The sequence below is a fragment of the Salvelinus fontinalis genome, chromosome 25 (assembly GCF_029448725.1).
Source record: "Salvelinus fontinalis isolate EN_2023a chromosome 25, ASM2944872v1, whole genome shotgun sequence".
NCBI classification, from domain to species: domain Eukaryota; kingdom Metazoa; phylum Chordata; class Actinopteri; order Salmoniformes; family Salmonidae; genus Salvelinus; species Salvelinus fontinalis.
Window position 1 is genome coordinate 891,645 of NC_074689.1, and position 27,714 is coordinate 919,358.

Here is a 27,714-nt window from a genome sequence, read left to right on the forward strand (position 1 = left end):
GATCAGAGTTAATGCGCGTGTCACAGCTTTTACCGTCCCCACCGCCGATATAGTAAACCATTACAGGGTAAAGCGTAACTTGTATCCCAAAAGGCACCCTATTCCATATTTAGTGCACTCGTTTTTACTGGTTAAAAGTTATGCGTTACACTGAGTGTACAAAACATTAGGAACACCTTCCTAATATTGAGTTGCACCCTCTTTTGCCCTCAGAACAGCCTCAATTCGTCGGGGCATGGACTTTACAAGGTGTCAAAAGCTTTCCACAGGAATGCTGGCCCATGTTGACTTCAATGCTTCCCACAGTTGTGGCAAGTTGGCTGGATGTCCTTTGGGGTGTGGACCATTCTTGATACACATGGGAAACTGTTGAGCGTGAAAAACCTAACAACTTTGCAATTCTTGACACACTAAAATAAAATAAGTGTGCCTGGCACCTACTACCATACCCAGTTCAAAGGCACTTAAATCTTCTGTCTTGCCCATTCACCCTCTGAATGGCACACATACACAACCCATGTCTCAGTTGTCTCATGGCTTAAAGATCCTTCTTTAACCTGTCTCCTCCCCTTCACCTTTTGACGGGTTGATCATTTGAATCAGCTGTGTAGTGCTAGGGCAAACACAAAAATGTTCACCCCTTTGGGTCCTCAGGACCAGGACTGAGAACCAGTGATTACACTGATTGAAATGGATTTAACAAGTGACATCAATAATGGATCATAGCTTTCAGTCTGTTATAGAAAGAGCATGTTTTGTACACTCAGTGTAGATAGGGAATAGAGTGCATTTTGGGACACATCCATACTGTATTGTACCAACCAAAAGTCAGGCAACTTTTTGCTTTGGAGAGGGGGGGGGGGGGGGGGTGTATCAAAATGTATCAATTTGAGTACATTTCCAAAACCGCAACTCAACAGCAATTCATCACTAACCAGTACCAAATAAGTCTCACATTCTTTTGAAGTATTTTAATGACCCTGCATAACTTTGCATAAGAGCAGTATTAATTTTTCGCTTCATATTTTTTAGGGACGGAACTCATTAAGACGTGATTACAAATGGGTGTGTAATGAAAGGACAATTAGTTGGCCACTTTGACCAGACTCATTAGTTGTAATTCTAACACAAACACACTGTTACTGAGGACCAAAAGCCTACTGCTTCCCCTTCATTAAGAAGAGGATGATAATTACTTTGTCTTTTATTGGACACATAAAAGGGTTTTTAAAGAGGAGGGGGATTGAGAGAATAAAGCCTAAAGCAGATTATTCTAGTGGTTTCTTATTAGTTCATGTATTCCCTTAATGTAAGGTCTAGTAAGGTCTAGAGTATGGCTATAGTTTGTGTGTTGCCGCGCTTGAAAATAATCTGAATAGTCAACCATACTCTCACCGAATTTGAACCGCAATTTCACATAAACAATGTCTCCCGTGTTACCTCTTCAGAAGGTTGACGACTTGCCATAAGGGGAGATTCCTCCTGTCCCGTACTGACTGCTGCCGGCTCTCCTCCAGCGCTGTGTCTGCGTCCCGAATGGCGCCCTATTCCCTACATAGTGCACTACTTTTGACCAGGGCACTAAATAGGGGAAAGGGAGCCCATTGGGACGCCCACACTGTGTCATCTGCAGCCTGACACTGAGGAAGAACAGTCATCCAGAACCCACCGAGTCTCCTCCGCTCCTCCATGCTCTGGTGCAAAAGCACAAAGACGCACTGACAGATTGTCATAACCGACTGAAGCGGAGTGAGAAAAGGGCTGCTGCCGGGGCCTGCTCTGCTCCACAGGTTTGTGAATGGGTAATGTGGAACATATGATGGCGGCGCTGGGCCTGCAGCACTGCCAAGTTTCATTACGCCACTTCTCTCCTCGCTCATGATCTCAACACTCAGGCACGCCGCCTTCGCCGCTGCCCGGAGCCAGATGATGACTGACGAGGGAGCGGGAGAGCGCTGGCTTAGTTGAGCGCGTGAGAGATGCTCGTTGAGGGCGCGTGCGCGTGTATGACTGACTATGAGTAACGGCGCGTGTACGCGAATGAGTGAGCGCGTGTACGTCTACGTTAAGTTAGATAACAAAACCCCCTCTGCGATCCCTACAATCCCCTCACCTTCTCTCAACTCCACAAACTGCGCGACACCGACCCTTCCCTCGCAAAACACCTCCACAGGATCAAGAATCACACCAGCACACCTGTGTCTCTGTTCGGCTACAACTGTTCACATGAAGGGGAACCCCATGCGGACTGTGTCAATATCACGAGGAGTGTGTGTGATGTTGGAGGTTGTTTTTTGGGATGGAGGGCTGCGGAACGTCCCCATCGCCTCCAGATCAATCCCTCGCCCCCTGCACCACTGCTCTAGTTGTTTGCTTGTGTTTGCTTACACTGAGACCTCAAGCTGTTTTCAACATGTAAATAACACATTCCGGGACTGTTCGGCTAAGCTCAGTGGGAGTTCCTGTTGACTTTTGGAGCGTTTTGCTGAATTACTGTCCCAGATTGTTGCACGTCTAATGGGCTAATTACCGCTGTATAAATTAGCCTAATGCTCTCGCTGTGCTGAGGCTCTCTGCAGTACTGTACGAGGTGTGTGAGCGGCCTAGACTCAGCAAAACAGCAAAACAGCTAGTGTGCGTGTGGGTGTGTTTTCGTGGGTGTGCGCGTGTGTTTGACTGGGGAGAAAACAGATCCTTTACTCAGCAAAGACTAACTGTGAGAGAGAAGACAAGGCAAGAGGGTAGAGGTTAAACAAAAGAAGTGTGTTTAATGTGTTGGCTTGCCAATCTCTCTGCCATTCATCATCGAGAGAAACGTTGGCAGATTGCACTTTCTCCTTTCCCAGTAAATCAATACACTTCTCTTCTTCCGCTCTCTCTACCTCCTTTTTCTCTCGCTGTCTCCCTCTCTCTCTCTCAAAGAAGCAAAGAACGTTCTAGTTTACACTGCATAAGTCACTCTGTGCAGGGTCTTTTGGCGTTGTGCCTATGCATTGCTGACAGTTCCTTACATACTGGGGCATATACTGTAGATGATTTAAACCAATCAGGAAGCAGGATAGAGATGAGGGTTGAGATTAGGCAGTGAATATGTTTGGTCAAAGCAATTTACCCTCCCTTATTCCCCTTACCCCCGTACTCCTCTTACCCCCACCTCAAACAGCTCAATGGAAGTCCCGCATCTGCAAGAGATTTACCAAGTGGAGTCAATATTAACAAATTGCGCACCCGGCAAGGGCCCTCCCTTCCTCCTCCCTCCCTCCTCCCTCCATCCCAGTACAGAGCAGCAGAGAAGTGAAGGTTATTTCATGGGGTCCTCTGCGGAGCGCCAATCTATCTCCTGCATTTGGTGAATTCCTCCAGATTGCCTTAGCTGGGGAGCAGAACAAAGCGCCGTGCGTCGGTTCACCCTCCTCTTCCTCCCTCTCCCCCCTTTCCCAGCTGGGTAGAGATTTACACAGCGATTTAGTGGCAGAAACACTGCACTAAAACTCTCTAGTCTCCACTCTGTCTCCCACTCTCTCAATTCAATTCAAAGGGCTTTATTGGCATGGGAAACACATGTTCACATTGCCAAAGCAAGTAAACATAAACATTACACAAGTGTTCCAAAGGAATAGAGACGTTTAAAATGTTATATTACGGCTATTGTAACGATGTGCAAATAGTTCAAGTACAAAAGGGAAAATAAATAACCAAATATGGGTTGTATTTACAATGGTGTTTGTTCTTTACCGGTTGCTCTTTTCATGTGGCAACAGGTCACAAATCTTGCTTATGTGATGGTATTTCACCCAATAGATATGGGAGTTAATCAAAATTGGATTTGTTTTTTTATTCTTAGTGAGTCTGTGTAATCTGAGGGAAATATGTGTCTCTAATATGGTCATACATTTGGCAGGAGGTTAGGAAGTGCAGCTCGGTTTCCACCTCATTTTGTGGGCAGCGTGCACATAGCCGGTCTTCTCTTGAGAGCCAGGTCTGCCTACGGCGGCCTCTCTAAATAGCAAGGACTATGCTCACTGAGTCTGTACATAGTCAACGATTTCCTTCATTTTGGGTGAGTCCATAGTGGTCTCTATCTCTCTCTGCCCAGTGCATGACCCCCGAGCAGCCAGCCAGCCAGTCCAAACAATGATCTTGCGGTAGAAAGGAAATGATTTAAACCTCAGCTTAACTCAACAGGACCAAGCTACACGCTTATTTGGGTTTTATTCCCATGTGATTGATATTGGTCCGACCGAGACTATACTATTTTCAGATCTGTGTCTTTTTAAAGTCTAACTCCAATTAATAAATAAAAAGGAACATTTTGTGCCAGACCGTCCACGAAACATATATTTAAGCATGTCTAATGCATAGTGTATATATAGTAATATAAGTATATGATAAAATAAGATGCATTTTATTGTCAATTAACTTGAATGGAAATGTGTATTTTATGCTCACATCCCAACTGTCTAGGCTGGTGTGAGTCTGAGTCAATGGGAAAGTGCGCCATCCTTTCATTCTCTCACAGCCTAATGATGCAGGTCCACTCTGGATTGACCCTCCAGAGCCCCATAGCCTCGATATCCCCACGGTGCAGCTCCCCCCTGGGCCCCACGGCAGGTAATATTGGGGCTGACCCAGCATGACAGCGTGTAGGAGAGTAACTCTGCAGTGTGAGAGTCAATGACTGAGGCTAATACAGCTGTTCTGGCTGTAAGGTTAATAATACACAGGCCTGGCACGGCAGGGGAAAGCAGCACTCGGACCCAGCTTAATTCTAACCCACCGAGAGAGAGAGAGAGAGAAACTAGCTAGTGAGCAGGGTTGGGATTCAACAAGGCATTGGTCAGCGTGACTGTGGCCAAGGGCATCCAAGTTGATGTCCACATGTGTTATGGGGACAGTTTAGGAGAAAACTAGGAACTTAGTAGAAATGATTCATTTACTACTATCTATTTCCCTCATTAGTTATGTACATTTTACATTTACATTGTGTTGATTTATTCTTCGGTCTGATAGATTTCTTTCTTTTTTTTTTCAACGTGATATTCAAGATTCAAGAATTCTGTCCTTTGTTCACATAAAAAACAAAGTTGTTGTTAATTGGAATATGTAGTGCACGTGCTTGTTTACAGACAATCTCTCTAAGTAGACTATATCTATTGTCCATTATGGGTGTCTAATGGAGGAAACGGTGGGTCACACCAGGCAGTGTAAAGCAAAAGGGAAACCCAAATGGCACCCTATTCCCTACTTATGGATTCTGGCCAAAAGTAGTGCACTTTAGTGAATAGAGTGCCATTTGGGATGCAGAGTCACAGCAAGCAGACAAATGACTGCTGAATCTTAGGAGTAGTCAGGGGTCGTCACCTCTGCGCCAATTACGGCCCTGGCTCTTCCCCTCCGCACCGCAACACTCTCTGTAGCTCTCTCACTCTCTTTCTCTCTCTCTCTCACACTCTTCCACGTCTTTCTCTGTCTCTCTCACACACGGGCCTGTATTTCTGTCTCTTCCTCACTTCACCCTCTTTCTTTCTCTCTCTATCTCCCTTTCTCCGCCCCTTCTCTCTTTGTCCCTTACTCAAAGCCGAGCCTGATCTCTCCCCTCTCCCTCCTCCCAAAAACAAGGACAACTTGTAATCCATTTACTCCACCCTTGTCAACAAATTCCCCCCCCAAAATAATCCTGAACGATTTACAACCAGAGCTAGGTACTATCAAGGGAACGGAGGGAGAGAGAGAGAAGGGAGAGCGCACAATGAGAAGGAGCGATTGCACCCAAAGAGAGAAGAGAAAAGAAAAGGAGAGTAGAACATACAATACTGTACACAGAGGAGCGAGGGAGTGTAGAAGAGAAGAGAGCGGAACTCGGTGTCGCAGTGATATTTTTGCATTATGTCACGCAGGCGGCGCCCTGGGGTCCCCATGGTCCCTGTGCCTGTGGCTGAGAGACAAAAGGGGCGCCGTGTAAAAACTTAAAGAGGATTAACGCTGCCGGAGTGCTTTAATGAGACCTGAAAGTTGCGGGCACCGGAGAGCAACGCTGATTGAGCCGGGCCAGAGAGGCAGAGAGTCTGGCTCCCGGAGGCCCCTGCAGCAGCCCAGCGGTCCAACAGGCCCCATCCATGAGCCTAAGCTCAACCTGCTCACACCGAGCCACATCAAAGCAGCCCCGGCTGGGGGAGCCGAGCCGAGGAGAGAGAGGAGAGGATGAGATGGAGGAGAGGGGAGGGCTGGATGGAGGAATCCCTTATCTCCTCCTGAGAGGATGCTGCTCTGTGGAGTGAGATTGTCTGGAACTGCCACCTGTCCCAGCCATCTTTGAAGGAAACACTAAGCCTGACCTCCTCGAGCTCCCATTCCTTTATGTCTCTCTTCATTTTCTGCTTTGTTTACATCCCCCCTCCTACTCCTCTCTCCTTTACTCTCCTTCTCCAGCCTCACTCTCTCTCTCTCATTGGCACTTCTTCTCTCCCTTTTTTGCCCTTCCGTCTCTCTTTCTTCCTCCCTTTCTCCAGTCCTCTTTCTCTCTCTAATTTCTCTCACTTTCTGTCTCTCTCTTACTCTCTGCCTCTTTCTCTCTCCCTCTCTCTCTTTTGTAAGTCTCTACCCTGTGGTATGGACAAGAGGATGTACTCTAGTCTACTTATTTGCTCCAGCCCGTAACGGAGCTGAGAGGAAACATGTTAATTACCCAGCATGTCTCAGCCCCCTCCTCCTATAGAATAATAGGTACAGTCCATCCTCAGGAGAGAAGAAGAGAGGAGAGGGGGGAGGGAGGCGTTGGGTGTTGGTCGAAGGGATAAGGGTGCTAACTCTATGAGAAGAGGGACACAAATCGCTGCGCTACAAGGCCAGGCGGTGAGATTTGCTTACAGTGAACAAACATATAGGCGTTGCATGAAATGAGTGTGAATATCCCACTCCACACAAGGGTGATTATCCTGCTTCTTATTCCCACTGAATACTTCAGTGGGAGAAAAGGAAGGCTCAAGATGTCATGGTTCAAAAACCAGCAGGAATAGGAGGAGAAGACCCATGAGCCTCATGTCGTTCCTGCCTGCACTCACGTCTTGATGGCCATTATGTTGAATGGCGTTATTGTTGTGGTTGGTGGTGTGTTTGTTGGTGTTGGTTGTGCTGGTGGCGTATCCTTACGGACAGTCAGAGAAACACGCTGCGAGTCTTTTTTTTAAGCCTTCGCCACTTCAAAGCACGCCTATTGTTTTAGGCATGTGATGCCTCTGTGTGTTTTTTGACCGATTAGCCATTCTTCATTTGACAAGGGGGTCCAAAACACAGACAGATGTTGCAAGAATGATATGAAGAAATGCCGAGTACTCATTTGTTAAGATATTTCTCATTCTTTTTGAGCCACTCCAAATGAATATTGTTATTGTAACAATATTTATTAACAACATTACTGTTAAAAATGCAATTCACACACGTTCTCGGGCTCTGTGGTACTAAGAGTAAATGCAAGAAAGCCTGACCTTCACTTAGAGCGAAAGTGGCTTTCTTTGATCACTTCAAACTTTATCCGCATTATACTGTGAGATTCCTGTAATAAGCTGTATAAAAGGGGATCACAGCGATTATCCCTGGTGCGCTGGACGGCGGAGCTAATTGAAGAGCTGCCCAGCCATGTTTCGCTTTCATAATCAAAGGAGGTGGATGGAAGAGAGTCCTTTCCGTGGCCTGTACTGTAGGGTGGCCCCCGGGTTCACCACGGGTAACCCCCCCCAATTGTCCTTGAAATGGGTACATGTGTCATGCCCTGACCTTAGAGAGCCTTTTTTATTCTCTATTTGGTTAGGTCAGGGTGTGACTTGGGTGGGCAAATCTATGTGTTCTATTTCTTTGTTGGCCGGGTATGGTTCCCAATCAGAGGCAGCTGTCTATCGTTGTCTCTGATTGGGGATCATACTTAGGAAGCCTGTTTTCCACCTGAGTTTGTGGGATCGTGTCTGTGTGTAGTTGCTTTCTGCACTGCATATAGCTTTACGTTCGTTTTTGTATTTTCTTTTTTTTTTCGGTGTCATTTTAATAAAAAGGAAGATGTACGCCTACCACGCTGCACCTTGGTCTCCTCATTCTAACGACGGACGTAACAACATGTCTCCCAGCGCATTCCCGCCACCACCCCCGCTCCTCCGTATTATCATTTCTGTGGGGAGGAGTGCTTGAAACTGTTTTGCCAAAACTCGTGACAAGGAACCAATGTGGAACCCAGAAAGTTGGCCTCCTTGAGCGAAGAAATGCGTTATAAATTACTTTTCCAGTGTGGGTTATTTTCGTGACTTTTTTCTGTGGCAGGAAAGCTTTCCTATAGTTCCTGTATGGCCTATACTTCTGACTCTGAATCAGGGAGAGCAGTAATGCAGTCGTGGTGCAAATCACATTGGAATTTTGTGACAGCCAGCTCATTCAGTTCACTGATCAGCTGCTGTAGTTTGATAAAGCGGCAGACAGATTGACGTGGACCCAGTACTTGCCATGCTACGGAACCAGTAGACCTGAGATCTCCTCTACAATGCAGCCTTGGAGGTTAACTTAACCCCTGTTTGGAGCTGGAGATCACCATCCCGCCCCCCACTCCATACGCCCTGGGTCTGGTTGAGCCCTGGCTGGCTCCCCACAATCCCAGGTAATGGTCACTTCTGTCAGAGTTTTGGCCAAGAAGAGCAAGGTTAAGGGATATAGCCTGATGGTGACCAAACCATCCACTAGACCAGCCATGTACTTCCACCTTGCTATGGCTTAGCAGCCCCGGTCTAAGAGGTCACAGAGGTGAGACATGACCAAGGTTTTGGTTTGAGGATTACCAGCTGGTGGTGCTTGGCCTAGGATCTCAATCTTGATTCCATCAGTCTGCAGACGACAGACTGATATAGGCTGATATAGGTCCACTTATACTTCAGCTATAAAAGTCTGTCTCGGTCCACATAATGACCTACTACTGGGTCATCACAGACACACACAACCACCAAACAGCCTTGGTCGTTGAGGAACCAACCAACATACTTAGTGAGTGCTGGGGAGGGTGAGAGGGTGGGAAAAGCTTTGTGATTTTCCCACCCTCCCCAGTCGCCTTCCTTTGACAAAACATTTTCTGATGTTTCAATACTGCTAGGATTGGAAAGAAACATGAGAAAGCTGTCCATTGAAGAGAATGTGCTTACAATCCCGCAACCGGACATGTTTTGACTGGCTGGGGAAGGAAGAAAAAGTGCTTAAGAAAAAGACAAAACACTTGAAGGAAGAAGAGGGATCCCGGAGGAGAGAGTAAGCGGAGACAACAGACGAAACTCCAGAAAGTGTTCCACTGTTGCTGAGGACCACTGACCCGCTAATAAGCCCACAATGTAAACAGATGTTGCTAGTGCCGCCATGGTAACGCCTTCACAATACACATCTCCTCGCGATACACAAATCTTTAAAAAGCCAAGTTTCTCATGAATCCTCCTCCCCAATGCTTCCTCCTCCTTATCCAGGCGAAAGCCCCACGTATTAGTGTTGTGGTAAGCGGGATATGGACACTTATCCAGTGTTTGCCCAAGAAAAGAGTCCTAGACTCTATGCATCACCGCAATTTAGCTAATGCACGTAATAGGGACAATTTTTTTCTTAATAATGCCTCCTTGATGTGGGCAAGTGGGTGTACAGGTGAGAATAAACACAGAGTCCTTAGAGGAGTGGGATAGAGCACAGAAGGGGCTGTCCCCCCACCCTTCTCCCCCCATCGCCGCCACAGCGACAACCATGACAACCCAGCAGTCCAAGTGCGCTTGAGGCTGCAGGTGCCGGCGTGTTTAGCTGCATTAAGCACTGACAACACACCAGCGGGAAGAGTAATCACATTTACCTGGCTGTCAGCCGTAGCCAGGTCGTGCAGCGCCCCGCACTCTGCAAGCACAGCACAAAGACCCAGGACTCCCTCTCCATCACCCTCACATACACAACACACACCTGGGATACATTTAGGAAGGTGACAGTCAGTCAGAGACCCCAGGGAGAGGGTAGTGTTGGTGGAGTGGACCATGGAAGGATGGGCGGGAAGGGGGTGTTCAACCAAGAACAGGGATCAATGTTCTTCGCACTTCCCAGCCTCTGGGGGTAGCAGTGGTGGAGTGGTGGAGCCATGGGGCTCCGTGTTCAAAGGGGCCATCGGCGGATTAGGAGCCTGGATCATGGGCCAATCAGACAAAATGAGACCGGGCCGACCGGCAGGCGCCTTCAGGGACACCTCGTATTCCCCACACCTGGTACCAGAGGAAGCCATTTTACACAGCCCCCCGGCCTGCTCTTTTCTCTCACCGCTGGTCGTAACTCTTTCTGAACTGAGTCAGGGTCAGGGCACGTCCCAACGACATCCATTTACAGCACACTCCACCCTCAGAGGAAAAACAACTGCCTTCGCATTTCAGCATGTGCTCCATTAGGCATCTAAATTCTGTTAAATACAGCCTCTGGTAAAACATTGGAATGGAATTAATATTTCATCATTATCTGAGTCAGAGAGAGGGTGAGAGAGAGAGAGAGAGAGAGAGAGAGAGAGAGAGAGAGAGAGAGAGAGAGAGAGAGAGAGAGAGAGAGAGAGAGAGAGAGAGAGAGAGAGAGAGAGAGAGAGAGAGACAGAGAGAGAGAGAGAGAGAGAGAGAGAGAGAGACAGAGAGACAGAGAGACAGAGAGACAGAGAGAAACGGAAGACAGTGTACCCCAACAGCAGTATGACTCTCTCCATCCACTGCCTGTTCTGCAGAAAGAATGGAGCCCTTTCAGGCTCTATGGCCCCTTTGACTTGTCCTACAGCTTCTGAACTCTCCATTTGACTGTGACTTTTAAGCACTACCCCGAGGCACTGCCACCCCTTACTGTGACCCCCAACCACCACCCCAACCACAAGCCACCCCAACCACGGCCCCTAGTTTCCCTTGGCTTCAGTGGTCTGGAACCCTGTACCACCAGTGCTCACACACACACTCTCTCACGCACACTTTCTCTTTCTCTCACACACACAATCAACAGTGGCAGTCATGCTGAGCTAAGACCGGGCTGTAATCGACAGTAATGTTCTGCTTGCGAGGATCCTGTCGGCTACGCCAAAGAACAGACCCTGGGCCTGACTTTAAGTAACCTTTCACATTAGTACTGTAGCTTTGTGGTGGATGTACGCACCAGTGCGTACAAAGGAGATGCCGGCTAATGAACTAAACACATACAGTTACAGTAAAGGACCAAAGCCGGAGCCAGGGAGAGAGAGACCTTTTCATTACAGCCTGCAGATTAAAACTACTCGGTCAGGCTCCATTCGCAGGCAATTTAGCAAAACTAAACAGGCCATCACATCAAATCCTTGTCCGGAGGCCACGCACATGCACGAAATTGACCTCCTAAACGCCCCCCCCCCCCCCTCGCTCTCCACTCATCTGTCTCTCATTCTATAACTGCATCTTTCTCTTATTCCTTTGTTCTATTTCCCTCCTCTTTCTCTCTCTCTCTAATATTATATTTTTCTATCATACTCTCCCTCTCCCTCAAACCTCATGTCCAACCCTTCTCTCTTCATATCAACAGTATCTTTCCTACCTCACTCTATCAGCCTCACTCCTCTATTCCTCCCCCTTCCTCTTACCCACACTCCCTCCGTCCCAGTGAGAGAGAAGTGAGACAGAGGGGGTAGTGAGAGTGGTTTGACTGTGCAGTGCAGTGCAGTGTTGGGGCTTTGATGTGTGTGTTGATGAGTGAAAGTGGAGTACTGTGCTCAGACAGGCCCCTAATGAGAGAATTAAGAAGCTACGCTGAACGCTCCCCCATACTAACTTCCCAGAGAGCGAGCGAAAGAGAGAGAGACCGAATTGGGGAGAGAGCAAAGGAGAGGGAGGAAGGGAGAGAGGTAGAGAATGCAGCTGATCCGTCAGGCCTAATCAAGCGACTAGCAGCCCTGCCTTTTACCTATTACTGTACAGAGAGAACCTTGGTGCCACTGTTGGGGGGGGGGGGGGGGGGGGGGGGGTCAACAGGCAAGTCCTTGAGCCTGCCGCCTCACTCAAATTACAGTATATTGTTCATAAATATACATAGAACAAGGCCAAATGTTCTATCTTAACCCCCGAAAATATTGTATGTTAGGTTTTATGTAATTATCCATCAATATACTAAATCACTGAGGCAATTCAAGTTGTCTGATGACCAAAAGCCCTGCCGACACAAACTAGCCATGTACCCACTACTTTGGACTTCATAGACACTCTCTAACAATCATATAAGAACAACCTATCCAACCCCTCCTCTTCAAACTTCTGTTTTCTGTACTCACCGTAGTGGGAATCCAGGTATCCGTTGCGGGGATCCATGGCAAACAGTGTTCCGCGATAGGGCAGGCCGTGGTCCGCCAGGTGGGGCAGTGAGCTGTGCAGCTCTTTCTTTACCAGTGGGGGGCGCTCTTCTGTGGACGTGGAGGGCTCCTCACCCAGCTTGCTGCCAGGGGTGCCAGGCGTGGAGGCCTGGGTGCTGATGGCATTGCGCCTCTCGCGGTGGTGGTGGTACAGCGTGCCCAATCGCTCATCTTCTTTAAGGGGACAGGGGAGAGAGAGAGAGGGTGAAATTATATATTTGGGTAAAAATATGAGTCCATATTTACTGACGATACAGCATAGATCTCGGTACATTGAAATATACTGTGAGATGCTGAGTCGAAAGTCTGCTTAATTCTTCACAACCTGAAATCCAAATTTGGTTGTGAAAGTGGTTTCACTGTCAGTAGAATCGTAACAGTGACTTACGGCTGCTGCCGTCAAGGGGAATTTCTTTACCTCTCAGAGTATGCACGCACGCACGCGCACGCACACGCGCGCGCACACACACAAGACAAGACACCCATAGACATGGGAAAGAAGTAAGATCACGCAGCATACTCCTGTGAGGGGCAGTAGATTTGTTTTGTACACCTGCAACCAACCAAGTACGCAAATCCACCCGGGTTTAGCCTCCATAGGAGCCAGCAAGCAGCAGTCAGATAAATCCAATAGGACTTATCTCTGGTGCTCTCACCAACTAAACAAACCCAACCCCCTGCATCGTGGCCACAGTCAGAGGGGGAGCAATTCCCACAAGTCAGATCTTAAAGGCAGCTCTGTTCTTTTTATAAAATAAATGGATTCCCATGGAGAAAGCAACTGGGTCTTCTCGCCTGCATTCCAAACTGCCCATTAACCAGCCTCATGGGTAGTATCAACCCCCCCCACCCCCTTCTCCCTCCTCCTCAACCCCCTCTCTTCCAGAGTAATCTCTCGCTCTCTTTCTCTCTCGGGGTGAAGGAGAGAAATTAAGAGGAGAGACGGAGAGACGGAAAGGAGAGTTCCCCTGAGAAGCTATCCCTGGTGTGCTGGAGTTAGTGGGGATAAAAGTGAAGAGAGTTCAAGGACTGATCTGCTTTGGAAAGACTTGACCGTTGACCTAAACACTGACCCTGGCCTTCATGGGGTCGCCTGGCCCCTGACCTGGTGGGTGATACTGTACAGACTTATTAGGAGTAGTCCCTAAAGAGAAGATACTCTGGGCAAAAAAATTCTGGTCTGAGATTATTCCTATCATCAGTACCTAAAGTATGATTATGATAAATTATTAGAGTTGAATGTTTTTAGGTAAATGCTTTGTACGATTGAACGTTTTACACTGGCAGCTCTTGCCTTGTGCAATTCAGAGCTATTGCAGAGGCAGTTTGATTCAGTTACATATGATTCTATCAATCTTTCTCAATACCTCAAATCCAACCCATTCCTCTACCAGATCCAGAGTCCACCAAGTTTATTCTGAGCAACAGATTCACTTCATTAGACGCTGCTGGGAAATCTCCCCTGGTCCAAGTTCCTGGTTGATTCTAATTTCACTGTGGTTGTTGATGATCAGCACGGTCCAGTGCCCATTACCCACAGTCTGTCTCTGTCTCTCTCTCTCTCTCCGTCTCTCTCTTTTAAATGTCTCACTGAGGGCCCTGGCAGAGTGCCGCGGTGCCGGTGCCAAAGGTTCTGTAACACTTACCAGCCTAGCACTGCAAGGCCCCCCTATGAACTGCAGGCAGCGGAAAACTGCAGCCCTCCAAAAGCCAATTAAGAGGAGAAGAGAGGGCTAGATTAAAGAGCGCTACCCTGAGCGCCCCAAGTTGGCCGCTACAGTAGCGAGAGAGGGGCACGAAAGGAGAGAGAGAGAGAGAGAGAGAAGAGAGAAAGAGAGAGACCCACGGGTCTGCCATTGATTCCTCTCACTCTCCCACATCCATTACCTGCGTTAAGGGCCCAGCCATGCCCCGAATGGCGCCACGGCGCTCAGAGCAGCAAATTCCACGAGTCTTAATGCGGAACTGACAAGCCAGTGAGAGAGCAGAGGCTCACGCTCTCATCCGCAGGAAATGACAGTGTCAGTTATGATATAAGTATTTAATCCTATACTGCACAGCCCCTGATCTTATTAAGGGAATAATGGCATTTATGCTGTTAAAGCTGGATTAATAGGGTCTGCTCTTGCAAAGCGCAATATTAACATAAAGGGATTTCAGACTCTGGGTTCATGTTCTCGCACAAAGTGGATTTAAGGAAGGAAGTCGCGAGTGTAAACTGTGCTGGGAGCCAACAGAGCAAAGGATAGTGCTGCTGAGAGGAGTGTGGGCCTATACGTACTGAATACTCATCCAGCAAACAGAGTGCAGAGGCCGGGAATAAGACCTTGTATCTATCGTAGACCTGGATTCGTTTCTGGTTCTTGGTCTAGTTTATTTATGTATGAGTTCCATAGACTTGACATACACAATGTGCTTGTAGCAATAGTCTTTGGACTTTTGCAAGTGAAGCCAAACTCCCACAAGCCCAGCTAAACAGTGTATATGAACTCTTGCTCGAGACAAAATACTGTGGTCATTATTCCCAAAGATATTATTACACTACATTCCTATCTTTCTCTTTGGCTTCTTCGCCCTCTCCCCAGTTGGGTGTCTCTCTTTCTCTCCCTCCCTCCCTCCCCCTCTCTATCTATTTCTCTCTCAGTGAAATCCAGCCCTATTCACTCATGTCTCTGAGATGTCAAGCAGATAATAGTTCAATCAAACCAGTGTCACTCCATTCCCCTCCTCCCTCTACTGAGTCAGGGGGGTTCATCATTCTTCCGAATACCACCTTAAGGGTGTCCATTTTTTCAGTCTATACCTGTCACACCCTGATCGGTCTCACCAGTCGTTGTGCTTGTCTCCACCCCCCTCTAGGTGTCACCCATCTTCCCCTGTGTATTTATACCTGTGTTCTCTGTTTGTCTGTTGCCAATTCGTTTTGTTCGTGAAACCTACCAGCGTTTGTTTCTTGCTCCTGTTTTCTAGCCCTTCCCATTTTTTAATCGCTCTGCCGGCCCTGACCCCGAGACTGCCTGCCGTTCTGTACCTTGCCCCACCTTACTGGATTATTGACCCCTGCCTGCCCTGACCCTGAGACTGCCTGCCGTTCTGTACCTTGCCCCACCTTACTGGATTATTGACCCCTGCCTGCCCTGACCCTGAGACTGCCTGACGTTCTGGACCTTTTGCACCCTCTCTGGATTATTGACCCCTGCCTGCCGTTGTTGGCCTACCCCTGTATTAGAAATAAACTTTTGGTTCTGCATCTGGGTCATACCTGAAACGTGATATACCATCTAAATGGGTTCTTTATTTTAGCGTATACCACCTAAAATGGGTTAATTATTTTTAGCATATACAGTTGAAGTCGGAAGTTTACATTCACCTCAGCCACATTTATACTCAGTTTTTCACAATTCCTGACATTTAATCATAGTAAAAATTCCCTGTCTTAGGTCAGTTAGGATAACCACTTTATTTTAAGAATGTGAAATGTCAGAATAATTGTAGAGAGAATGATTTATTTCAGCTTTTATTTATTTCATCACATTCCCAGTGGGTCAGAAGTTTACATACACTCAATTAGTATTTGGTAGCATTGCCTTTAAATTGTTTAAATTGCGTCAAACTTTTCGGGTAGCCTTCCACAAGCTTCCCACAATAAGATGGGTGAATTGTGTCCCATTCTTCCTGACAGAGCTGGTGTAACTGAGTCAGGTTTGTAGGCCTCCTTGCTCGCACACGCTTTTTCAGTTCTGCCTACAAATTTTCTATAAGATTGAGGTCAGGGCTTTGTGATGGCCACTCCAATACATTGACTTTGTTGTCCTTAAGCCATTTTGCCACAACTTTGGAAGTATGCTTGGGGTCATTGTCCATTTGGAAGACCCATTTGCGACCAAGCTTTAACTTCCTGACTGATGATTTGAGATGTTGCTTCAATATATCCACATAATTTTCCTACCTCATGATGCCATCTATTTTGTGAAGTGCACAAGTCCCTCCTGCAGCAAAGCACCACCACAACATGATGCTGCCACCCCCATGCTTCACGGTTGGGATGGTGTTCTTCGGCTTCCCCCTTTTTCCTCCAAACATAACGATGGTCATTATGGCCAAACAGTTCTATTTTTGTTTCATCAGACCAGAGACATTTCTCAAGTACGATTTTTGTCCCCATGTGCAGTTGCAAACCGTAGTCTGGCTTTTTTATGGCGGTTTTGGAGCAGTGGCTTCTTCCTTGCTGAGCGGCCTTTCAGGTTATGTCGATATAGGACTTGTTTTACTGTGGATATAGATATTTTTGTACCTGTTTCCTCCAGCATCTTCACAAGGTCCTTTGCTGTTGTTCTGGGATTGATTTGTACTTTTCGCACCAAAGTACATTCATCTCAGCTGTCATACCGCTCCTTCCTGAGCGGTATGACAGCTGTGTGGTCCCATGGTGTTTATACTTGTGTACTATTGTTTGTACAGATGAACGTGGTACCTTCAGGCATTTGGAAATTGTTCCCAAGGATGAACCAGATTTGTGGAGGTCTACAATTGTTTTTCTGAGGTCTTGGCTGATTTCTTTTGATTTTCCCGTTATGTCAAGCAAAGAGGCACTGAGTTTGAAGGTAGGCCTTGAAACACATCGACAGGTACACCTCCAATTGACTGAAATGATGTCAATTAGCCTATCAGAAGCTTGTAAAGCCATGACATCATTTAATTACATTTTCCAAGCTGTTTAAAGGCACAGTCAACTTAGTGTCTGTAAACTTCTGACCCACTGGAATTGTGATACAGTGAATTATAAGTGAAATAATCTGTCTGTAAACAATTGTTGGAAAAATGACTTGTGTCATGCACAAAGTAGATGTCCTAACCAACTTGCCTAAACTATAGTTTGTTAACAAGAAATTTGTGGAGTGGTTGAAAAACGAGTTTTAATGACGCCAATTTAAAGTATGTAAACTTCCGACTTCAAATGTACCACCTTAAATGGTTTAACAAACACTGGGCAGCAGAAGGTCAACAACTAACACTTGAATGGTGATGCTGAAAGAGGAGGAATTACCCCAAGGCTTATTATATTTATATCCCGTTCTAATGTCATCCAAACAAAATGGCTGGAAAACTTATATTTTATCTGACTTTATTTTAACCCTTCTGAGCTTCATAGGTGCAGTTTACTTATAATGATTCTTACCATCAGGTCCAAAACGCCCCACTTGATAAAAATAAGCAATAGACTGTATAAAATAAATAACACAAATACCTAACTATATTGAATGCTCAAAAAAAATGAGGAAATTATATTATTTTATACTAATACAATTGCTCAGAGAAAGCGATTTTGTTAAACAAGTAATATTCTTGTCTTCTCAAAAAGATATGGGTTGAAATTATTGGCACCGCTGTTTTCAATACTTCACTTTGCGAGGATAACGGCACTGAGCCTTTTTCTGAAATGTTTTAAGAGAGATTGGAGAACACATTGGGAGGGATCTTAGACCATTCTTCCATACAGAATCTTTTCAGATCCTTGATATCCTTCGTCTGCGCTTATGGACTGAACTCTTCAATTGAAACCACAGGTTTTCAAAGGAGTTCAAACCCCGAGACTGAGACGACCATAGCAAAATGTTGATTTTGTGGCCAGTGAAAAATGTCTTTGTGAATTTTGATGTGTGCTTGAGGTTATTGTCTTGCTGGAAGATCCACTTGCGGCCAAGATTCAGCCTCCTGGCATAGGCAACCAGATTTTGGGCTAAAATGTCCTGGTACTCTGTAAAGTTAATGTGAAGCAAAAAAAAAGCTCAGAGGCATTCCAGTCAGTGTTCTCATCCATTGCGGTGGCACTGAGTGCTCTTGCTCTGATGTGGAGGACACAGGTGTCTGCAAACACTTTGAAAAGCCTGAACTTCAGGAGCACCTCTCTAACCCTGACCATCATCAGCCTCAAACAGACCCTTTTGGCTTTTTCTCTTTCTTCCTTCCCTCATTTTTCATTCCTCTTTCATTTCCCCCCCTTTTTCCCACCGTTGCCCCCATCCCGTCCTCTTCTCCTCCACCGATTCACAGGTCTATTCACCAACAACACAAAGCAGCAAGCCGGTCCTCAGTGGACCAAGGGAAGCATGCCTCACACACAAAAAAAATGAAAAAAGAACTGTCCTGGTCTCTCTATGGTGATTGAATTTCTTAACATCTTTTCAAAAAGCGCTTAAATGCCTGGAGGCGAGAGGAAGAAACAAGCTAATGGTGGATGGGGAGCACTGAACAAATTTCAGAGCCCTTTCCTGCTCGCGTTTGAGGTTGAAAGTGAGCTCCTACCTTTCAAGTTTCAAAGTCCTCCTTCCTCCCGCAGTGTCACTGAAGGATTTGAAAAGAAAGTAATTGTGCTCACCGCCTTCCTGATCAGAGCACACACTAGTATTTCAGGGGCTTTCTCTGCCACTATAATGGAGCCTAGTGCTCTCTCCATCCTCTCTCCCTGGCATTCTTGTTCTCTACCCACCTTCTCACTCACTTTTTCCTCTTCCTCTCTCATTCTTCATTTTCACATGCTCTCACTTTCTATCTCACTTTCTCGCTCTCTCGATCTCTCTTTCTCGCCCAGCCAACCGATCATTAAATCCTAATCCCCAGGTTTCTCCCTTTTTTATTCTGGGGCCGTTCAATGTAAAAGGCTGCTCTGGATACCTTTAGAGAAGCCCCATGCCTGAGCAGGGGAGGAGGGCCTTTAATGGCGGGGAATAAAGGAGGAGGGAACTCATGCAACAAATGACAAAATTAAATTATAATGAGGTATGGAGTTGGAGAGGAGCCAATTCCTTCAAGGAGGGGAAAGAGAGAGAGAGATAGAGAGTTGGGCCCTGGGACAAGGGGGCTGAAGTTACGGGTGCCTGGCTAATTCAAAGTAATGAGAGGGAGAGAAGACAAAAAGCCTGGCTGCTTCGGAGGGAGTTAGTGTTTCTCAAAGGCACCAGCCGTTGTGTATAACAAGGGGTTATGTGTGCCAATCTGCTCCAGCCTCTCAGAAAATTTGACTTGGTACCCTACAGACAAGATGATGTAGTAGTCTCTACTACATGTGTTTCAGTCAGAGGATCACGAAAGGGCATTTGCACATTGTTGCACATTCTACACACTGAACCGGCTTTGTTGGGCGGAGCCTTTATCATCAAGGAGGTGCCATTCGTTGTGCCTCTGAACAAGTGCCGGCAACAACACAACCATTCTCCTCCACCTGCACATTTTTGCAAGTCATGTGGTCTGTGGCGTGGTGATGATGGGGTTTGGCTGGAGAACCCGATGGAGGAAGGGGGAGAGGAGGATTGGAGGATGCAGACGGAAAACACAAAACGCTTCTTCAAAGCTCCTCTCCTCCTGTGCAATTATCTTTCTCTATCTCTCCTTTTTTCTTTCTCCTGTAAATCAACTCCCGGCAAAAAGACTCAAGACTACCCAATTAACAATGAGAGAAGGAGGCGAAATTACAGCAGCTGGCTAGGGTTTAATAGGAGCGCAGCAGCTAACTCTCCAAGCGGCTTAGGGAGAGCTTGCTGTACCTGGCACCTGCGCTAACTATAGACGGAGGGAATAATTTACGATTAGCAGCACAGACTGAAAGGAGAAAGAGAACCTTCAAACTCCACGAGAGGAGGAATCGCAAACACAACAAGAGAAGAGATCAGCATGGATAAGTGCAATTGTCTGTGTTTTTCTGATCACCTTCTTGGCTAGCTGTCCTATAGGATGCAGGTTTTTGCAAGAATGTGACATCTCCCACAACAGAGTTGAGTTGTGTATTGTGTTGAAGGAGTCTTAATGGAACTTCTTCAAGTGTCTTTCACATGGAAACGTGTTATTGTCGTATGTCACGACACTAGCACAGTATCAGATAACAACCTGTTCTCTTAACCTCCCAAGCCATGATCTGTAGCATCATGGACAATAGACTATCGGCCATCTTCCCATTTATCAATCACAAACCATAGAAGTATGAATATAACTTTGATAATATTAATTTTCAGGATACCAACAGAGAAAAGTAGACAGTTACCAATCTATAAAATCAATGTGGAAACCACACAAAAGTGTGCAAGTGCGTAATACGCCAGAGTTCCCTCTAACTTTTAGTCCTTGTCTTATTTCTTCTCTCTGCAGAGTGGTCCCATAGTGCTGCATTATTTAAATACGGGCGATGTGAGTGATGCTTGGCGTAATTACAGTGAGAAGCGGTGGGCAAGTCGGGAGGATTCCTGCTCCACACTGGCAACCCGTTGTCAGCCTCTGATTTCCCCCACAGCCCCGACTGCTGCTCTCCTCGATATTCATCTAGGGTAATTTTTGACAGCTCCCACGTCTCAATTTGGCTCTGAGGCGTACCGCCCCAATCCTCGGGCAACCCCCCATCTCCCCTGCCTGGAGTCCCCCACTCTGGCGCTGGGGCTCTTCTGGGGCCCTACCAGAGGCCCCTGGCTCTCAGTCCCAGCCCATAGCCTAGAGCAGGGTTTCCCAAACTCAGTCCTGCCCCCCGCCCTCCCCCCCAAAAATTGCACCCATGGGGGGACCCAAGACAGAGTTCGGGAAACCCTGGCCTAGAAGGCAGAGGGAAGAGAGGGGAGGAATCAAAAGAAAGCTAGGCTTCTTCCACCTTCCCTTGTCTCTGTGCTCTCTGTGCTCAAATCAGCCTCACAGCAGGGCTGTGCCTAACCCCACTCCAATCCCCACTGACTCCCTTTCACACATCAGGGGCCTGACGCAGGCCCACCGTTGGGGCACGGAGCACTCTCTACAGCCCATCAACCCATTTCATCAGGAGCACATTGTGAATGAGCAGTGATGTTCTTGTCAAAGAGCTACAAGCACCGGCTAAAATGCACAGTGATGGGTTTGGGCCATGGGTATCCATGCCTTTTAGAATGTTTAAGAATTTCAGTCAAAGGGCACCTTTAAGGATCAAACCCAGGAGATGCATTTGATCAGTGCTGAAAACCACAAAAGCAATAACAAAGGCAATTTCCACTATATTCATTTAAACTGAAAAAAATATATAAGGTTTTGGTTCCATGTTTCATGAGCTGAAATAAAAGATCCCAGAAATGTTCCATATACACAAAAAGCTTATTTCTCTCAAATGTTGTTTACATCACTGTTATTAAGCATTTCTCCTTTGCCAAGATAATCCATACAGGTGTGGTATATCAAGAAGCATATTAAACAGAATGATCGTTACAAAGGCCACTAAAATGTGCAGTTTTGTCTAGCAACACAATGCCACAGATGTCTCAAGTTGAGGGAGTGTGCAATTGGCATGCTGACTGCAGGAATTTCCACCAGAACTGTCCCTCGAGAATTTAATATTAATTTCTCTACCATAAGCCGCCTCTAATATTTTTTTGAGAATTTGGCAGTATGACTAACCGGCTTCACAACCGCAGACCACGTGTAACCACGCCAGCCCAGGACCTAGACATCCAGCTTCTTCACCTACGGGATCGTCTGAGACCATCCACCCGGACAGCTGCACAAACTGTCAGAAACCCTCTCAGGGAAGCTTCTCTGTGTGCACGTCGTCCTCACCAGGATCTTGATCTGACTGCAGTTCGGCATCGTAACTGACTTCAGTGGGAAAACACTCACCTTCGATGGCCACTGGCACCTGGAGAAGTGTGCTCTTCACAGGTGAATACTGTACCAGGCAGATGGCAGACAGCGTGTATGGCATTGTGTGGGTGAACGGTTTGCTGATCTCAACATTGTGAACAGAGTGCCCCAGGGTGGCGGAGGGCTTATGGTATTGGCAGGGATAAGCTATGGACAACAAACACGATTGCATTTTATCAATGGCCATTTGAATACACAGAGAAACCGTGACGAGATCCTGAGGTCCATGGTCGTGTCATTCATCCGCCGCCATCACGTCATGTTTCAGCATGATAATGCACGGACCCATGTCGCAAGGATCTGTACACATTTCCTGAAAGCTGAAAATGTCCCAGTTCTTCCATGGCCTGCATACTCACCAGACATTTCACCCATTGAGCCAGTTTGGGATGCCCAGAATTGATGTGTACGGCAGCGTGTTCCAGTTCCCGCCAATATCCAGCAAATTCGCACAGCCATTGAAGAGGAGTGGGACAACATTCCACAGGCCACAATTAATAGCCTGATCATCTCTATGAGAAGGAGATTTGTCATGCTGCATGAGGCAAATGGTGGTCACACCAGATACTGACTGGTTTTCTGACCCATGCCCCTACTTTTTTTTAAGGTATCTGTGACCAACAGATGCATATCTGTATTCTCAGTCATGTGAAATCCATAGATTAGGGCCTAATGAATTCATTTCAATTGACTGATTTCCTTATATGGCCTGTAACTCAGTAAATCTTAGAAATTGTTGCATGTTGCGTTTATATTTTTGTTCGGTGTAGTAGCGGTGGGTCATAGCACTCAGATTAGGAGGCACTCGCCAAGAGAATCTGGACACCCAGCAAAGCAAGAGGTGGGGAAGTGACAACCAACAAATTAGAGCAAAATAAAAAATAGTTAGTGAAATATGTCCAAATGCCACTGTGGTAGTGAAAACAATACAGAATTATACAAAATATTATACATTTACTTCACTAAAGTTTCTGCAAACTCTATGAAGAGTCTCAAGGCTGCCTCTGAGTGCTGCTTTGCTAACACATTGCGATGGATAGATGATGGAAAGCTAAGGCTAGCTTTTTCAAACAGAAATTTGCATCCTGTGGCACTAACTCCAAAAAGTTCTGGGACACTGTAAAGTCCATGAGAACAAGAGCACCTCCTCCCAGCTGCCCACTGCACTGAGGCTAGGTTACACTGTCACCACCGATAAATCTACGATAATCGAGAATTTCAAGAAGCATTTCTCTACGGCTGGCCATGCTTTCCTCCTGGCTACCTCAACCCTGGCCAACAGCGCCGCACCCCCTGCAACTACTTGCCCAAGCCTCTCCAGCTTCTCCTTCACCCAAATCCGGATAGCAGATGTTCTGAAAGAGCTGGAAAACCTGGACCCGTACAAATCAGCTGGGCTAGACAATCTGGACCCTCTCTTTCTAAAATTATATGCCGCCATTGTTGCAACCCCTATTACAGTCTGTTCAACCTCTCTTTTGTATCGTCCGAGATCCCTAAAGATTGGAAAGCTGCCGCGGTCATCCCCCTCTTCAAAGGGGGAGAAACTCTAGACCCAAACTGTTATAGACCTATATCCATCCTGCCCTGCCTTTCTAAAGTCTTCGAAAGCCAAGTTAATAAACAGATCACTGACCATTTCGAATCCCACCGTACCTTCTTCGCTGTGCAATCCGATTTTCGAGCTGGTCACGGGTGCACCTCAGCCACGCTCGGTTTTCGAGCTGGTCACGGCCAAGGCTTTCGACTCTGTCAGTCACCGTATTCTTATCGGCAGACTCAACAGCCTTGGTTTCAAATGACTGCCTCGCCTGGTTCACCAACTACTTCTCAGATAGAGTTCAGTGTGTCAAATCGGAGGGCCTGTTGTCTGGACCTCTGGCAGTCTCTATGGGGGTACCACATGATCCAATTCTCGGGCCGACTCTTTTCTCTGTATATATCAACGATGTCGCTCTTGCTGCGGGTGATTCCCTGATCCACCTCTACGCAGACGACACCATTCTGTATATATCTGGCCCTTCCTGTGACACTGTGTTAACTAACCTCCAAACGAGCTGCAATGCCATACAACACTCCTTCGGTGGCCTCCAACTGCTCTTAAATGCTAGTAAAACCAAATGCATGCTCTTCAACCGTTCGCTGCCCGCACCCGCACGCCCGACTAGCATCACTACTCTGGACGGTTCTGACTTAGAATATGTGGACAACTACAAATACCTAGGTAAACTCTCCTTCCAGACTCATATTAAACATCTCCAATCCAAAATTAAATCTAGAATCGGCTTCCTATTTCGCAACAAAGCCTCCTTCATTCACGCTGCCAAACATACTAACGTAAAACTGACTATCCAACCAATCCTCGACTTCGGCGATGTCATTTACAAAATAGGTTCCAACACTCTACTCAGCAAACTGGATGCAGTCTATCACAGTGCCATCCGTTTTGTCACCAAAGCCCCTTATACCACCCACCACTGCGACCTGTATGCTCTAGTCGGCTGGCCCTCGCTACATATTCGTCGCCAGACCCACTGGCTCCAAGTCATCTATAAGTCTATGCTAGGTAAAGCTCCGCCTTATCTCAGCTCACTGGTCACGATAAAAACACCCACCCGTAGCACGCGCTCCAGCAGGGTTATTTCACTGGTCATCCCCAAAGCCAACAGCTCCTTTGGCCGCCTTTCCTTCCAGTTCTCTGCTGCCAATGACTGGAACGAATTGCAAAAATCGCTGAAGCTGGAGACTTATATATTGAGATATTTCCTTATATATAGTGATATATTTCCCTCACTAACTTTAAACATCAGCTATCTGAGCAGCTAACCGATCGCGGCAGCTGTACATAGCCCATCTGTAAATAGACCACCCATTCTACCTACACCATCCCCATATTGTTTTTATTTACTTTTCTGCTCTTTTGCACACCAGTATTTCTACTTGCACATCACCATCTGCTCATCTATCACTCCAGTGTTAATTTGCTACATTGTAATTACTTTGCTACTATGGCCTATTTATTGCCTTACCTCTTCACGCCATTTGCACACACTGTATATAGACTTTATTTTTTCCCCCTATATTGACTGTATGCTTGTTTATTCCATGAGTAACTCTGTGTTGTTGTTTGTGTCGCACTGCTTTGCTTTACCTTGGCCAGGTCACAGTTGTAAATGAGAACTTGTTCTCAACTAGCCTACCTGGTTAAATAAAGGTGAAATAATTTTTTTTTAAATAAATGTGTGCGTGTGCATGTGTGTGTGAATATTAAGAGAGTTAGCCAGTGCTTACTAGTCAGAGGGATAAGTAGACACTTCAAAGGCACCTGCACGGTAACTGTCCCGGCACCTTTCCCACCCCCTCACCCCGGTTAAATGCATATTAACTCGTATCTGAAGCTAGCAGGCTAATTTAACTTTTGACATTTGATATCTGAGGAATGAGAGGGATCAGCCGTTTAGCTGGAACCGGATTACCCCCCCTCCCGGGTCCACTACTGCCCTCCTCCTTCCCCCTTCGTCCAAAAATCAATCTCTCTCTCTCTGTCGTTTCATTAATTTGCCTGCTATCAATGACTGGTAAATGTCTCAGACTCGGAGTGGACCATCCATCGCTCGGTTCCTCTCCTTGGCCCTCTTTCCCTCTCCCCAGCTCAGTGGCCATAGTTATTATGGTTCTTCTGATGTTACACTCAATGTATGGATCGGTTCACTGCCCTGGCCGGTACTCCCTTAGTTGTTGATCTATTCTGGCTGTAACTACCTACTTAACAGCTCAACAAAAAGTTGATTCAACCTTTTCATTCTACTGAGACATGGCAGCTTTTTGATGCTTTCAGGCACAATTTTGCCAAATGAAAATAAATTCTAGAAGCACATGACCTCAACCCCGTAGCCATTCCAGGAAACAATCAGGGGCAAGCCTAGCTGACCTCTGACCTGTCATACAGAGGTGAGGTGTTATGGGTTAATTAAAGTCCGTAATTTCTCATTGGTTGTGGTCTGACGCTTTCTGTTCAATGTCTACATTACAGGTTGAATCAGGGGCTGTGTGCGAGCGTGACGGATTTGGGTTAAATGCATAACACGCCCAGGCAGCTTTGATGCAGCAGCTGTTACTGCTTACCGTTTCTCAGCCGCCACATTCAGACATACGGCCTCTTTTTACAGGGAGAGCATGACAATCAGAATTCCAAACTACAAGCCAAACGTCATAAAAATGAACAGGACCAAACAGATTCCTGCACCACTTGCCCAAAGCCATAAAACAACCCAAACTGGTAATCAGGACTTTCTGAACACTCTCAACACATGCAGTCACCTAAAGTCAGAAGGAAAAAGAAAAACCGCTTCAAGGTTAAATCGAATCAACATTCTCTACCTTGACACGACAATCATTTGAAAGCCATCAGTTGATTTACCATGCTGTTTTTCTCCCTTTCCTCCCAGCTCGAGACTTACTTCTTTCAGTCGAAGTACCTCCGTCAAATCACATTCAAAAATCCACAAAGAATCCCTTATTACAAAGGTACCAAACTTCCTACACCCTACACAACCCCCATCATAAACAGTGCTCTTTCCATGACATAGACTGACCAGGTGAATCCAGGTGAAAACTACGATACCTTAATGATGTCACCTGTTAAGTCCACTTCAATCAATGTAGATGAAGAGGAGGAGACAGGTTGAAGAGGATGTTTAAGCCTGGAGACAATAGAGACATGGGTTGTGTATGTGTGCCATTCCGAGGGTGAATGAGCAAGACAAAATATTTAAGTGCATGACAGAACTCTGCAGACTATCTCTGCAGTAGATTGCAACACCGCCCCCTTCGGCAATTCTATCTTGACGGAAAATGTTGTTGTTGGGGATGGAAATGTCAGCATTTTTGGTGGCCTTCCTAAGCCAGGATACAGACATGGCTGGGACATCAGGGTAGGTGGAGTATGCTAAAGCAGTGAATAAAACAAATTTAGGGAGAAGGCTTCTGATGTTAACATGCATGAAACCAAGGCTTTTACGGTTACAGAAGTCAACAAATGAGAGTGCCTGGGGAGTAGTTGTGATGCTGGGGGCTACAAGGCCTAGGTTAACCTCTACATTACCAGAGGAACAGAGGAGGAGTAGGATAAGGGTACGGCTAAAGGCTATAAGAACTGGTCGTCCAGTGCGTTGGGAACAGAGAATAAAAGGGGCAGATTTCTGGGCATGGTAGAATAGATGTAGATGGGTCTTCGGCGACATCGCAACGGAAAAGCCTGTTGAAACCACATCGGACGATTACGTCGACAGACCAGTCGTGATGGATCGGCGGGGCTCCGTGTCGGCAATAAAGGGTCCAGGCCAATTGGCAAAAGAGGTATTGTAGCCCACGAATTAGCGGGTATACCTCTTTGGCTAGCCGGGAGATGGGCCTAGCTCGAGGCTAGCTCAAGGCTAACTGGTGCTTGCTTCGGGACAGAGGCATTAGCCAGCAGTAGCCACTCGGTTGCAGCTAGCTAGCTGCGATGATCCGGTGTAATGGCCTAGAGTTTGAGGCAGGAATCCAGTGATGTGGTGGAGAAAAGCAGTCCGATATGCTCTGGGTTGATATTGCGTTGTGCAAACTGGCAGGTATTGACCGAGCTAAAGCTGGCTGGTGTCCGAGCTACAGGTGAAGACCGCTAGCCGTGGCTAACAGTG

General features: G+C 46.6%; 1 protein-coding gene across 1 annotated transcript in view; it reads right to left on the reverse strand.

The window, feature by feature from the left end:
- Nucleotides 1-10,075: 10,075 nt before the first annotated feature.
- The window catches only part of LOC129823296 (transcriptional activator GLI3-like), an 83,330-nt gene continuing 65,691 nt past the window's right edge, over nucleotides 10,076-27,714 (reverse strand). Inside the window, exons 3-4 of the mRNA XM_055882231.1 lie at nucleotides 12,311-12,562; nucleotides 10,076-10,326 (exon numbers count right to left, since the gene is read on the reverse strand). Of these exons, the coding sequence (XP_055738206.1) occupies nucleotides 10,076-10,326; nucleotides 12,311-12,562 (503 nt within the window). The remainder of the gene's footprint in view (nucleotides 10,327-12,310; nucleotides 12,563-27,714) is intronic.